Source organism: Ailuropoda melanoleuca, chromosome 11 (genome assembly GCF_002007445.2).
Source record: "Ailuropoda melanoleuca isolate Jingjing chromosome 11, ASM200744v2, whole genome shotgun sequence".
Taxonomy (NCBI): domain Eukaryota; kingdom Metazoa; phylum Chordata; class Mammalia; order Carnivora; family Ursidae; genus Ailuropoda; species Ailuropoda melanoleuca.
In genome coordinates this window covers 70,000,890-70,012,473 of record NC_048228.1, presented here as the reverse complement: position 1 = coordinate 70,012,473, position 11,584 = coordinate 70,000,890, and the positions used below count along the sequence as shown (strand labels likewise).

The 11,584-nt window shown below is 50.4% G+C and overlaps 1 protein-coding gene across 1 annotated transcript; it reads left to right on the top strand.

Annotated features, from left to right (window-relative positions):
- Positions 1-6,234: 6,234 nt before the first annotated feature.
- RASL11B (RAS like family 11 member B) lies at positions 6,235-10,753 on the top strand. Its single transcript, XM_002919406.4, has 4 exons — positions 6,235-6,557; positions 7,195-7,251; positions 8,398-8,474; positions 9,272-10,753. The coding sequence occupies exons 1-4, from the start codon at positions 6,413-6,415 to the stop codon at positions 9,740-9,742; spliced, it is 750 nt and encodes a 249-aa protein (XP_002919452.2). The 5' UTR covers positions 6,235-6,412; the 3' UTR covers positions 9,743-10,753.
- Positions 10,754-11,584: the final 831 nt, after the last annotated feature.

Below are 11,584 nucleotides of genomic sequence, written 5' to 3'. Positions count from 1 at the left end.
TTAAAGTGTGCTGGTTAATATGTGATCTTTGTCACGGCAAGAGGTGTGTGTGTGTGTGTGTGTGTGTGTGTATCCTTTTTATTTAATTGAGTTCCAACTCGCCTTCCCTCCTCCTTTGCCTTTTGAACCCAGTGATTCTGTCTTTCAGTACAGCTTCAACTAAAAAGAAAGTTGACAATTAAAAAAAAAAGCCATCGAACACCCACCGTGTCCCAGCTCTATGTTGTGGAGACACCTAACACACATTGCAGAGAGCCCTTGGACGAAAACCTCACGTTATGCAGATAGTTCTGTATATTCCTATTTTCACACTCCAAGATCTCTTAGAAAATGAGTAGTTTAAAATTAATTTCCACCACCTTGAATCCAGTTCTTTTTATTTTTATTTATTTATTTGACAGAGATAGAGACAGCCAGCGAGAGAGGGAACACAAGCAGGGGGAGTGGGAGAGGAAGAAGCAGGCTCATAGCAGAGGAGCCTGATGTGGGGCTCGATCCCACAACGCCGGGATCACGCCCTGAGCCCAAGGCAGACGCCCAACCGCTGTGCCACCCAGGCGCCCCCCAGTTCTTTTTAATTTTTACAATCGAATGCTGAAAACGCTAGTCATCCTCAACACGGACGCAGGACACATGCCCCTGTGTTTGCGGTTTCTTTACAATTCCAGGTCACAGGCAACCCCCTTTCCTTTTCCCTTCCCGGTCCTTTAGTCCTTTCCAAACTACCATGAATGACAAGGGAGCATCAGCCCCGGTGTTTGGAGAGCTGTGGAGTGGATCAACGTCTGTCTTCCTGCTAGGGTCAGCATAAATGGGCTGCTGTGGATGGTGGGGTGTACCTGTCACTGAAGTATTCTTGAGTAGGTGGGGAATCTCTTAGCAGGAATATTATAAAATGGAGTTGGATTACAAGCCCTGTTTTATATATGTATAGTTTTAGGATCACAGCAAAATTGAACAGAAGGTGCAGGTTTCCCATATATAGCTCCTGCCCGCACGTGGGCACGGCCTTCCCACCATCAGCACCCCCCACCAGCATGTTACGTGCTTCCATTGATGAACCTGGATCGACACACCACTATCACCCAAAGCCCAAAGTCTATATTAGGGTTCACTCTGGGTGTACATTCTGTGGGTTTGGACAAATGCAAGTATCCCACAGAGTAGTTTCACGGCCTTAGACATCCCCAGCGCTCCGCCTGTCCATCCCTCCATCGCTCCTCTCCTCTGACGACCGCTGATCTTTTTACTGTCTCCTTAGTTCTGCCTTTTCCACAGTGTCATATAGTCAGAATGTACGGCATGCAGCCTTTTCAGATCGGCTTCTTTCACTTAGTAATACATGGTTAAGCTCTTCCATGTCTTTTCATGTGGTGATAGCGCCTTTCTTTTCAGTGCTGACTGTTCCATTGTCTGGATGTACTGATATCCTTTTCAATCGCATGCTTGTTTCCATGGGTTGCAGGACAGCACTGACAGGGTAGCCGCAAAGGTGAGATGAAAAGGAAGGGACAGTTTGACAGCCATGACTTCCCGTGCTGGAGGAACGGCTGGGCTTCAGAGTTCTGCACGAGAGATGCTGCCGATGCTAGGGGCCAATCTCAGTGCGGCCGGGGCAGAGCCCAGGACTCCACACAAACAGGATGTGTGTCGGTTTGTCCCGTACGAGTGACAGAGATCCAACTCAAACCAGCTTAATCTCAAAAGTGACGGTGTTGACTCTTGTGACTGGGAATTTCAAGGGCGTAAGTCTGGATTTTCGGGCACGGCTTAAAGCACAGCTGGAAAAGATGCCATCGGGGTCCTGGTCCTCTCTGCCTTTCAGTGTGGCTTTCTCCTGGGTTGGCGTCGTTCTGAAGCAGACTCCCCCACAGGGCTGCCTCGCGATGGCTACTTGGGGCTCCAGGCTTACTCTCTACCAGCTGATCAACACCGGGGCAGGTGAAACCTCCTTTTGCCAGCAAAACTCTCAGGGAGGAATTTCACTGGCCCAGCCCTGAATGAATTGTGGGGACTCACTGGTATCCACTCCAGGAATTAGGGACTGGTGTCCCCCCCACTACCATTAGCTGTGCAACATGAGAGTGGAGGAGGGGATGTATCCAGGGGAATATTGGGGTGTTCTCACTAAAGAATGGAAACGGATTCTGTGCAAGTGAAATTAATAGACATTCCCTGTGCCAGAATAGAGGAAAACAGTTCTAAAAAGCAGAGCTGGTGTTGACACATTACAGAGAAGCAAGGAAAATAATGATCTTAAACAGTTGTTCCAAAGCAATCAATCAAAAGCTTCATTTTATTCTTCTATAATTGAAAATTAAATGTCTGGTGGGGCCTGATCTCTCCTTTTCTGGGCCTACATGTTCTTTGGGCTGCTGGAGAAGTAGGGAGGAAATGCTGGGCTCACAGCTCCATTTCCATCCTCTCTGCCGAGACTAGAAAGCTAAACATGTTTCCCAGACTCCCTTGCAACTAGGGTAACAGATACAACTTAATTCCGTTAACTAGATGTACTCAGATAAGATTTGCAAGGCAGAAACAGGGAAGATTCCATCTTTCTGTGACTTGGTTGCTGTCGGCTGTCAGGCTCCATTGTGGAGATACTGGGCTTTTCCGCCATGTCCATCTCAAGCTTTGTGGGTTTTGAGGGATGGCAGAGTGGAAGAGGGAACAGCTCCATGGGTGGACCAGTTCTACAGCTCTGGGAGTCATTTCTGCATTTCTACAAACACGCATGCCTGTACGCAATTCACAACATTTTCAACCACTTGAATGTTTTCACATTCTTCCTTGACTCCCATAATCCAGGTTTTTCAATCTATCATGTAGTCCTCTGGCTCCTGAATTTTCCCTATCAAAGCGTTTTCCCCCACTGTATTGAAATTGCTCATTTATTTCTATTTCCCATGCTACATGTAACGGTAAAGACTGTCTGTCCTGTTTGCCAGTGTAGACCCAGGACCTAGCATGGAGCCTGTGATACCCCTGGCCCAGACATTCAATGTTGAATTCATATTCTGCTACCTTAAGGGCTTCCAGAAACTGGGTTGTCTCCGGAATTTCTCAGATCAAAGATTAGCTCTAAAGATCAAAGGAGGTGATAGAAACACCAGGGGCTGAGGCAAAATCGGGACTTGGCAAAATATTTTTTTTTCCTCTCCAAGTCTCTCATGGTCCCCACCCTCATCTGCATCTCTTTTAGCTCAACAACAACAACAGAAACAACAAAAATAGAGGGAGAGAGAGCAGTTCAAACAACTTTTGCGGCATGGTATCACAGGACACCATCTCATTGTGAACCTCCTGGCTGTTTTCTATGCTCTTCGACCTTCTCAGACTTTTGTCCTGTCCCTTATAGCATCTGTAACCTGGGAGGAATTTTTAACCTAAGTCTTTGTTTTCTCATTTACAAAATGGAAGTGTGGTGCATTACAGATAGCCACAAATTCTTTCATGCTATTCCCATCACAGGGTGGGATCTGTGTCTGAGCCTTGACTGTTCCTCTGGGGGGGCTCTGTGATTGCCTGACCGACGGACTATAGCAGAAGTGATGCTATGTGCATTTATACACACAGGCCTTAAGAGGTTGGCAGCTTCTGCTTCCTGTCTTAGAATACCCACTCTAAGGGGAGCTGCCCGCCATGCTGTGGGGGGAGCCTGAGCAAACCACAGAGAGAAGTCGGAGAGTGAGAGAGATGCTGGCTAGTCACAGCTGTCCCAGCCTTTCCTGCTGAAAGGCAGACATGTGGACAAAGAAGCCATCTTGAATGCCCAGCCCCGATGAGCCTTCCAATGACTCCCGCTGAAGCTGCGGTCTGACTACAACATGAGAGGCCCCAGGTGAGAACCGCCCAGCAGAGCACAGTCAGCCCACGGAACTGGGAGCCTCCAAGGTCTGCAGTGGTTCACTGAGCACAATATATCACTGCAGCTGCAAGTAACGATCATATCTGCCTCATAGGACTGCGGCGAGGGTAAAATGAGATTCTTGTATGCTGAATCCCTAGTCTGCAGCCTGGACTAAAACAAGCTTTTGGTATATATCAAGTCCCCTGCCCCTCCCCCCCCCCCGGTTTTTTAAAATTCTATGCATTTCCAAGAAGGGGTAACTCTCAGTGTTATCATCCAAAGCAGGTGGGGTGGAGGTAGGCTATTTGCTAGGTGTTTTGAATTTAAAAAGGTCCCTTTTCTTTTTTCAACTTTCTCTTGTGTCTTTCTTTTCTGTGTTCTTTAAAGCACAGCCAGATCATTTAGACCTAAAATAGTAATACCAAATTCAGCTTTTGTGTGTGTGTGATTTTTCAGACAGAAAAATCATAGGCTTAGTACAGGCTCATGGTCATGAAAATCAAGCTCCAGAAAGGAAAATGATTCTAGGCAAAATTCCCCTGACAACTTTGTCATGTCTGAGTCTGAGTCTGAGTGTGCGTGTGTGTGTCTAAAACTTTAGACCGCATAATTATTTTACTATGTAAGCATCATGGAATTACAGGCTTTTTGGGGGCGGGAGGGTTAAAAAGAACATGATTACCTGTAATTGCAGTCTTGTTTAGTTTGATTTTATAGAACAACAAAATTCAAGTTTGATTTGAACCACGCAGAAAGACATGGTGCATGTTGGAAATGCTCTTTTTTTGTTCTGACTCAAATGGCTAAATTTATTTCATTCTTGCAATCTTCCTAGAAGTCAACCTTTTATTATGCTTATTACCAAGTTTGTTTGTATGTCTTGCTAGTTATGTTTCCCCACCTAGACTTGCTACCAAGTGTCAAAGCTTGAGATTACCCTTCTATTTCCCCTTTAATTCCTATGGATACCTAAACTGATAGGCAAGAGGGTTCATCTCAGAGTCAGAACTGGGTCAGCCTCCTAAATTCTGCCAGATACCCAGTCAGTTAAGTTCAGAGCATCAGGGGGAGCCAAACTAGATGCCTGACACGTGTAGATAAGGGAATTGGTTTATTTTACCTTTTTATATTTCAATGTTTGAGGTGGGTGTGGACACAAAGCCACAGTACTGATTGCCATTCGCCCCCAGGATAAAAGCCTCTGGAACACGTGGGTGACCACAGGGCTAGAAGGTTGGGGAGGAGAGTAGTTGGGCAGTGAGGAGTTGGTCAGCGCCAGTGTCCAGTGACGCTCTGCAGTCAGTTCGAGCTACGGGATGTTGCTTGGATGGGGCCTGCCGCTGAAGCCTTTCCCCAGTGAGAACCTAAGGGGCAGGAGCTTGGGATTTCGTGAAGTGCATGCCCATGTCTTCCTTGGCATCAAGTCACTTAACTAAGTCTTGCCATTCCTTAGAATCAGAAACTAAGTGTTGCGGACCCTTTCCGGTTTCTGACTCCCAATCAAGTCAGCATCCAGAGACAGCTGGGGTAACTGTTTTCTTTCCATTTCACAGCTCTCGGAGGAGGTGTGACTGTGTGTGAGGCGCTAGAAAGCTTGTTCTATAATTACCTCGTGATTTGCCTCTGAGTGTGCAGTACACCCACCCGACCTTCTGTGTGTTCGTGTGAGCTAGTAAGAGGCTGAGTGATCTGCTGCCCCGGCTACCGGAGTCAGAGTACGTGCGTCTAGAACAACACGGGTGACATTATTTTGCCCCAAAGTTAATTGTCACATCTCAGGGGAGTGGATATGGGGTCTTTGTAACTGCCAAATCTATGATCGGTCACACTCAAGTCAGTGCAATCACATCCCAAATGAAGCAGCTGGGCATGAAGCCAGGCAGCGGGACGCGCGCTCCCGAGCCTGAGTGCTCACACCCTCGAGGCCGTGGCCGGCAAGCCCCCCGAGCGTGGGCGTGGGCAGTCAGGGCGCAGGCCGAGCCGTCAGGGTGCCGCGGGGAGCAGGCGCTCGGGATGGGGACCCTCTTGGAGGGCCGCCGCCGCCTCTGCCACATTCGCCCCGAGGTCGAGCACCGCTTCCCGGAATGCGAGCCGCCCCCAACCCCGCGGCCACAGCATCGGCCACGTGCCCGCCCAGCGGGACCCCGGGCGGCACCCGCGCCTGCCATTGGCTGCGCTTTCGGCTCAGCTCTCACGTTGCCCCTCTCGGGCAGGCAGCCCCACTTTCCCCGCGCTTCACGGGGCCCCGCACTGCCTCCGGGCGCCCCTAGGGGCGCGGCGCGCGCCGAGCGGCGCCGGGGGCGGAGCCTCCTGCGGGGCGCCTCGGGACTGGTCGCGGGAGGCAGGGGGCGGGGCCAGGCCCGGAGAAAACAGCGCGCGCGCAGCCGGGCTGCAGTCCCAGTCCCGAGCTCGAGCTGGTTTAGGTTACCGCGCAGCCGCGCTCCCGTGCCTTTTTACCTCGGACCTCTCCGGCTGCGTTCTCCAGCTCGCTCCCGCGCAGCACAAGAGTGATCCTGCCCCGCAGGTCCCGTCCCGCGTGGTGCAGCTCGGGCTGGAGCGGCGATGCGCCTCATTCAGAACATGTGCACCATCGCCGAGTACCCCGCCCCGGGCAGCGCCGCGGCTGCCGCCGACTGCTGCCTGGGGGCGGCGGGGCGCCGCCTGGTCAAGATCGCCGTGGTGGGGGCCAGTGGCGTGGGCAAGACCGGTGAGTCTTCGCGCTCGGCCGAGAACCGGCTCGTCTCTGGGGCTGGACGTGGACGCCCCACCCCCCCGGGAGTTGCGTGTGAGCGAGGCGTGGGGGAGAGGATGGGAGGGCAGCTGACCGCCCATCCCCTCCTACTGATCTGCTGCCCCTCCGCGAGGACCTAACCCCCTTCTTCAACAGATGAAGGAAACTGGGATCCAGGATGGCCAGGCCTCCTTCCGGGCACCGCCGGCGCAACTGGGATTAGAACTTTGGGGTTCTTGAGCCTGTCTGGCGGTGCCTGGACCCGAAGGGGAACTTAGGGAACGGAACCCCTCCTGGAGGTCCTTAAGGGTAGGAAAGACCTTTGTCTCCTGGAAGGTTTAGGTGTGGCTCAGCCGGGCTCAGGAGGCGGGTGGGCCAAATGACCCTTCCAGCTGGACAGAGCCATAATTCACGAGGCCTTCGATGCCTTCTACCCCCTCTCCCTTGTGTCTGGAAGAAGGGTCAAGAAGCTGCAGGCTAGGAATTTCACTTGGTGGCCGCCTGGCTTGCTTTCTCTGTGAGAGCGGTTTCCCAGGCTGGGGGTGGGGTGGACACCAATTTAACTTATTATGCCAGAGTTAACTCTCTTTCCCTTCTCTTCTCTGACCTGCAGCTCTGGTGGTCCGGTTCCTCACCAAACGATTCATTGGTGACTATGAAAGAAACGCAGGTGAGGAGGCGCATTTGGGGAGTGCCCTCAGCTTGCACAGTACTGCTCTTAACCATTTTTCAGTGTCTCCCGGGGAGCCTCCTTCACAGTGACAGTCTGAGTATTAGGATCCTGCCACTTCCAATTTTACTTGCCCCCTCCCCAGCTCCCCCGTCCCATAACTGCCATCTGGCCTCATTCCATTCCAAGCCCCATTCATCATTTTATCAAGTGCCTGAAAGTATTCTCCTTGGTATGTTTTAACTATAGGGACCCCAGTTGGAAGCACCCTTTGTACTCAAGAGCCTCTCCCTTCAAAACACTCCTGCAAAAGTCATAAAAAAAAAAAAAAGATGGCCAGCTCCTCCCCCCACCCCTCTGCCTCTCTGTTGGCAGCCTTTCAGAGGTGACCTTTTAAAGCAAAGGCCAAAGGAGAGCCATTGTAAACCTAAAGTTCTCTTTTCTTAACAAAGAAAAAATAACTAGATGGTAGAATTTGAGGAGGGGAGCTCCCAAATAAACGAGAGGACACTATTTCAATCTCTGTGATTAAAGATGGCCACGGTGGAGGCTTAAGGGCTTTCTACCTATGCTCTGTTAGCAAATTGCTTAAATCCTCAGACCATATTTAGTACCTAAGGGGATTATTTGAAATGTGCTATATAAACCATCCCAAGATAAGGCATGACAGCCTTCTGCTTTGATGTTGATTCGGCTACCATTATGTCACATTTTTATTCCAACTGATAATGTTGGCTGTGCATTTACTAACAATAGTTGCCTACCAAGTTTTTTATACCGAATCGCTAAACTGATGTCAGAGAGTAATGAAGTACTAAATTAAAACACATGCTGAACAAGAAAATTTACTTCAAGGAAATACTCTAAATATGGGAGAGCCATTTAAAATGCGATAAGTCAGCTTCCAAAAACTTGCAATCCTTGCCTTGGTTTTAATAAATCCCCTAATCTGGGGTTAGAATTGCAGTTGTTTAGGAAAACAGCTGAAATACGCTCATTAAATAGAATAAACCATAGTTTATTTGTGTGTATTGGTTCAGGTTATATATTTTTTCTTACTTAAAATCCCACCATGTTTTAAAAGTTGTATAAGAAGGAAAAACATAATTTCTCTCTTGCTCTCTTTTTTTTTTTTTGCCTTTATAGGTAATCTCTATACCAGACAAGTGCAAGTAGAAGGTGAAACCCTGGCTATACAGGTTCAAGACACGCCAGGTGTTCAGGTAAGAAGCTCTGAGACTTGTGACTAAGTCAAAGGGAGCCTACTTGGCTATGGAATTGTTCAGTTGTTCTCAGAATAATACCTCAGGCTGAAGAGGAGAGAAATTTGGGGGGAGTCAAAACTGGGCTGTTACACGTTGCTTGTCACTTCAGTTGTCTTTGGCTGTTGGTCAGTCTTTTCTGGCTTCGTTTGGGAGATTGGGCTGAGGGGCAGACATTTTAGGAGGATTCTATCCGGCAGGAAAGACCAAACCAAACACACATGGGATTGGCACAGTTGCCTTGCCATGGTTAAAAAGATCAGTTTTTACCTTCGTGGATTTGGCATTGAAAATCAAACCTTTAGGTATAGTCTTTAAATCCGTGGCCTCACTTTAATATCGTGGAAAGTTACTCTATAGACAAAGGGGCCCTGCTGGTGTGTGTGTGTTTTCCCTTTTGAACTGGGCGGTTATCCAGGTTTAAATGCTTCCAGCTCCTATCTTTACTTCCCCAGACTTACTGTCTAGCCAGTTAATTTCCCATTTTGTGCAACTACAAAGTCTCTCTGCGTGGAGTTCTCTGCAGGTCAATTTTCCACTTGAGTGTGGTGAGCTGCACTGTTATTTATTCCAACTCCGTGCAGCTGGGTCAACATATTGTCCAGAAAGCTGAAGCGTGTGGGGAGCTGGCTTGTGTATGGCCTGCAACCTGGCGTTACCGTCCAGGGCTCCTTGGACCTTGCGGTCCGGCTGAGCCAGGGGCTCCCTGCGCACCCCCCCCCCGTGCTCCCCTCACCCTCATCCCCCTTCTCTGGCAGGTCCGCGAGAATGGCCTGAGCTGCGGCGAACCGCTGAACCGGTGCATTCGCTGGGCCGACGCCGTGGTGATCGTGTTCTCCGTCACCGACTACCAGAGCTACGAACTCATCGGCCAGCTCCACCAGCATGTCCAGCAGCTGCACCTGGGCAGCCGGCTGCCGGTGGTGGTCGTGGCCAACAAAGCGGACCTGCTGCACGTGAAGCAGGTTGACCCGCAGCTGGGACTGCAGCTGGCCAGCATGCTGGGCTGCTCGTTCTACGAAGTGTCCGTCAGCGAAAACTACAACGACGTCTACAACGCCTTCCACGTCCTGTGCAAGGAGGTGAGCCACAAACAGCAGCCCAGCGGCACGCCGGAGAAGCGGAGAACCTCCCTCATCCCCAGGCCCAAGTCCCCCAACATGCAGGACCTGAAGAGGAGGTTCAAGCAAGCCCTGTCGGCCAAAGTGAGGACGGTCACTTCCGTCTGAAGCGGGGACACCCACGGGGGGGTTTGGTCTTCCCAGGAAGGGGGCCCGAGGTTCTTCCCGGGCAGGAACGTTGAATGGTGGCAGGAATTCATGGTTCCAGAAAGGGCCGGAGCCGAGGGGCCAGGAGGGCCTGTGGAACTGCTGCAGAGAAGGATGTGTTCTGAGCAGGGGGACAGAACTGAGGCTGGAGAGCCGGCCCACTGGCTGAGCCGCTCTGGATGCGTGACCTGGACTTGGCGTCTTTTCCTCTGGAGTGGGCAGGGCGGCAGAATCGCTCGGGATTTTGTTCCTTCCCTTGTAAATGACAGTCAGTTGTAGTAGTTTCAGCAGCTCGGTGGGTGTGGTTGACAGCGGGAACGAAAGAAAGATCGGATTAAGCACCCACAGGCTGTCCCCTTTTTCTCTCTCTCTCTTTTCCCCTTTCTCCCCCCAAGAGGAAAAATTGCTTTTTCTCTTACATGTCTGATTTGCATCTCCGGAACACTAGTCCTGACAGAATGCCTTTCTAACCTGAAGGATACCCAGATTTCTTCTTTAAGGAACAGGGACGAAAGTACTCCCCCCCCACCCCCCAATGGAGGGTGGGGTTTATGGGCCAGACGTTCTGTAGCTGGATGGACATCTGTAGGCTTCTGGGGCCTGACCCAGGCTGAGTATGCTTAGTCGAGCATGTGTTAAAGGGTTGAGAACTCAAACTCTTCAGCCCCAGACTTTGAATAATTGTGAGACTATAATTTTTTTTTTCACTGTTGCATCAGGTACAGAAAAAAAAGATGTGTTCATTGACTTTGGTGTGATTTGTGTAAATGGCTCACAGCAATGACGTCGGGTCGTTTCCTCGGCCTGGCTGAGTCGTGGCTTCAATACGAAAACCCTGTCTGACAGCGAGCAAACAGGTACGGGGTGGCCGCCAAATCCCCGACACAGATGCACTTTAAAAAGCCACTCATGCTTTGGCTTAAACTGTAATTAATTTATTTTATGTACAATAAACCTCATTTTAAAAGAGCAGACAGACCCCTGACTTGGTCTTTATTGAAATGTTCACATTCTGTCCTTCACACAAGTGTCGCTCGGTGTCTTGTACTTCTTGGTCGCTTGGCGTCAGGCACGGTGCCTTCCTGGGGTAAGTCTCAGAGCAAGCCGATGAGGTCCAGCCTCTTATCCCCGTTTTACCGATGAGGAGACAGGCTCACAGACAAGCTAACTCACTTGTCAAGGGCCCCAGCCTGTGAGCGCTGTGAATTGTAATTTGCCCCTTTACGTTCAAGAATAGTGCATCTCCTGTCCACTCCCTTCGGGATCCTCCGGGTGAAGCCAAGACAGTTGTCTGGCTCTGTGTTTTCTGCTGTTAAGACATCTTGCAGCTGAGCTTTGAAGATATGCTTCTGTCCAAGATTGCTGCTTCTCTCTGTACACGGGGCTTCTTTGGCACGCCTCTTCTTTGGGTATGCTGCTTGCAAAAAGTGTGCTCTAGTCTCATGTAGAGCTGGGGGCTGTTGACCGGGGGCCGTCCAGGAGCCCCTCCCACGTAGCTGCTGCCGCAAATGTGTGTTCAAAGTGCCAGGCCTCCCGCATCTGCTTCCAGGAGAGACCTTCCTTGCAGGCCACGTGAGCCACCGTCTTCACGGGCAAAGAACGACACCTTAGAGTAGGGCTTTCACGGATTGATCTCCTTTAGTCCTCAGGATAACCCTGTGAGGAGGGCAGGGGAGGAAATCCTGCCACTTACAGGTGAGGAAAACAGGCTCTGAGTTGGAGTGATGGCCTCAAGTTCACACGAAGGACAGGAATCCACGTCTTCTGACCGCATTGTTATTTTTTTCTAATGTTCCGTATACA

Bases quoted from the DNA above. Each gene is read 5' to 3' on its own strand.
- RASL11B (XM_002919406.4), top strand. From the start codon at position 6,413: ATGCGCCTCATTCAGAACATGTGCACCATCGCCGAGTACCCCGCCCCG. The intron at 6,558-7,194 runs GTGAGTCTTCGC...TCTGACCTGCAG, and splicing joins CAGTGGCGTGGGCAAGACCG to CTCTGGTGGTCCGGTTCCTC. The intron at 8,475-9,271 runs GTAAGAAGCTCT...CTTCTCTGGCAG, and splicing joins AAGACACGCCAGGTGTTCAG to GTCCGCGAGAATGGCCTGAG.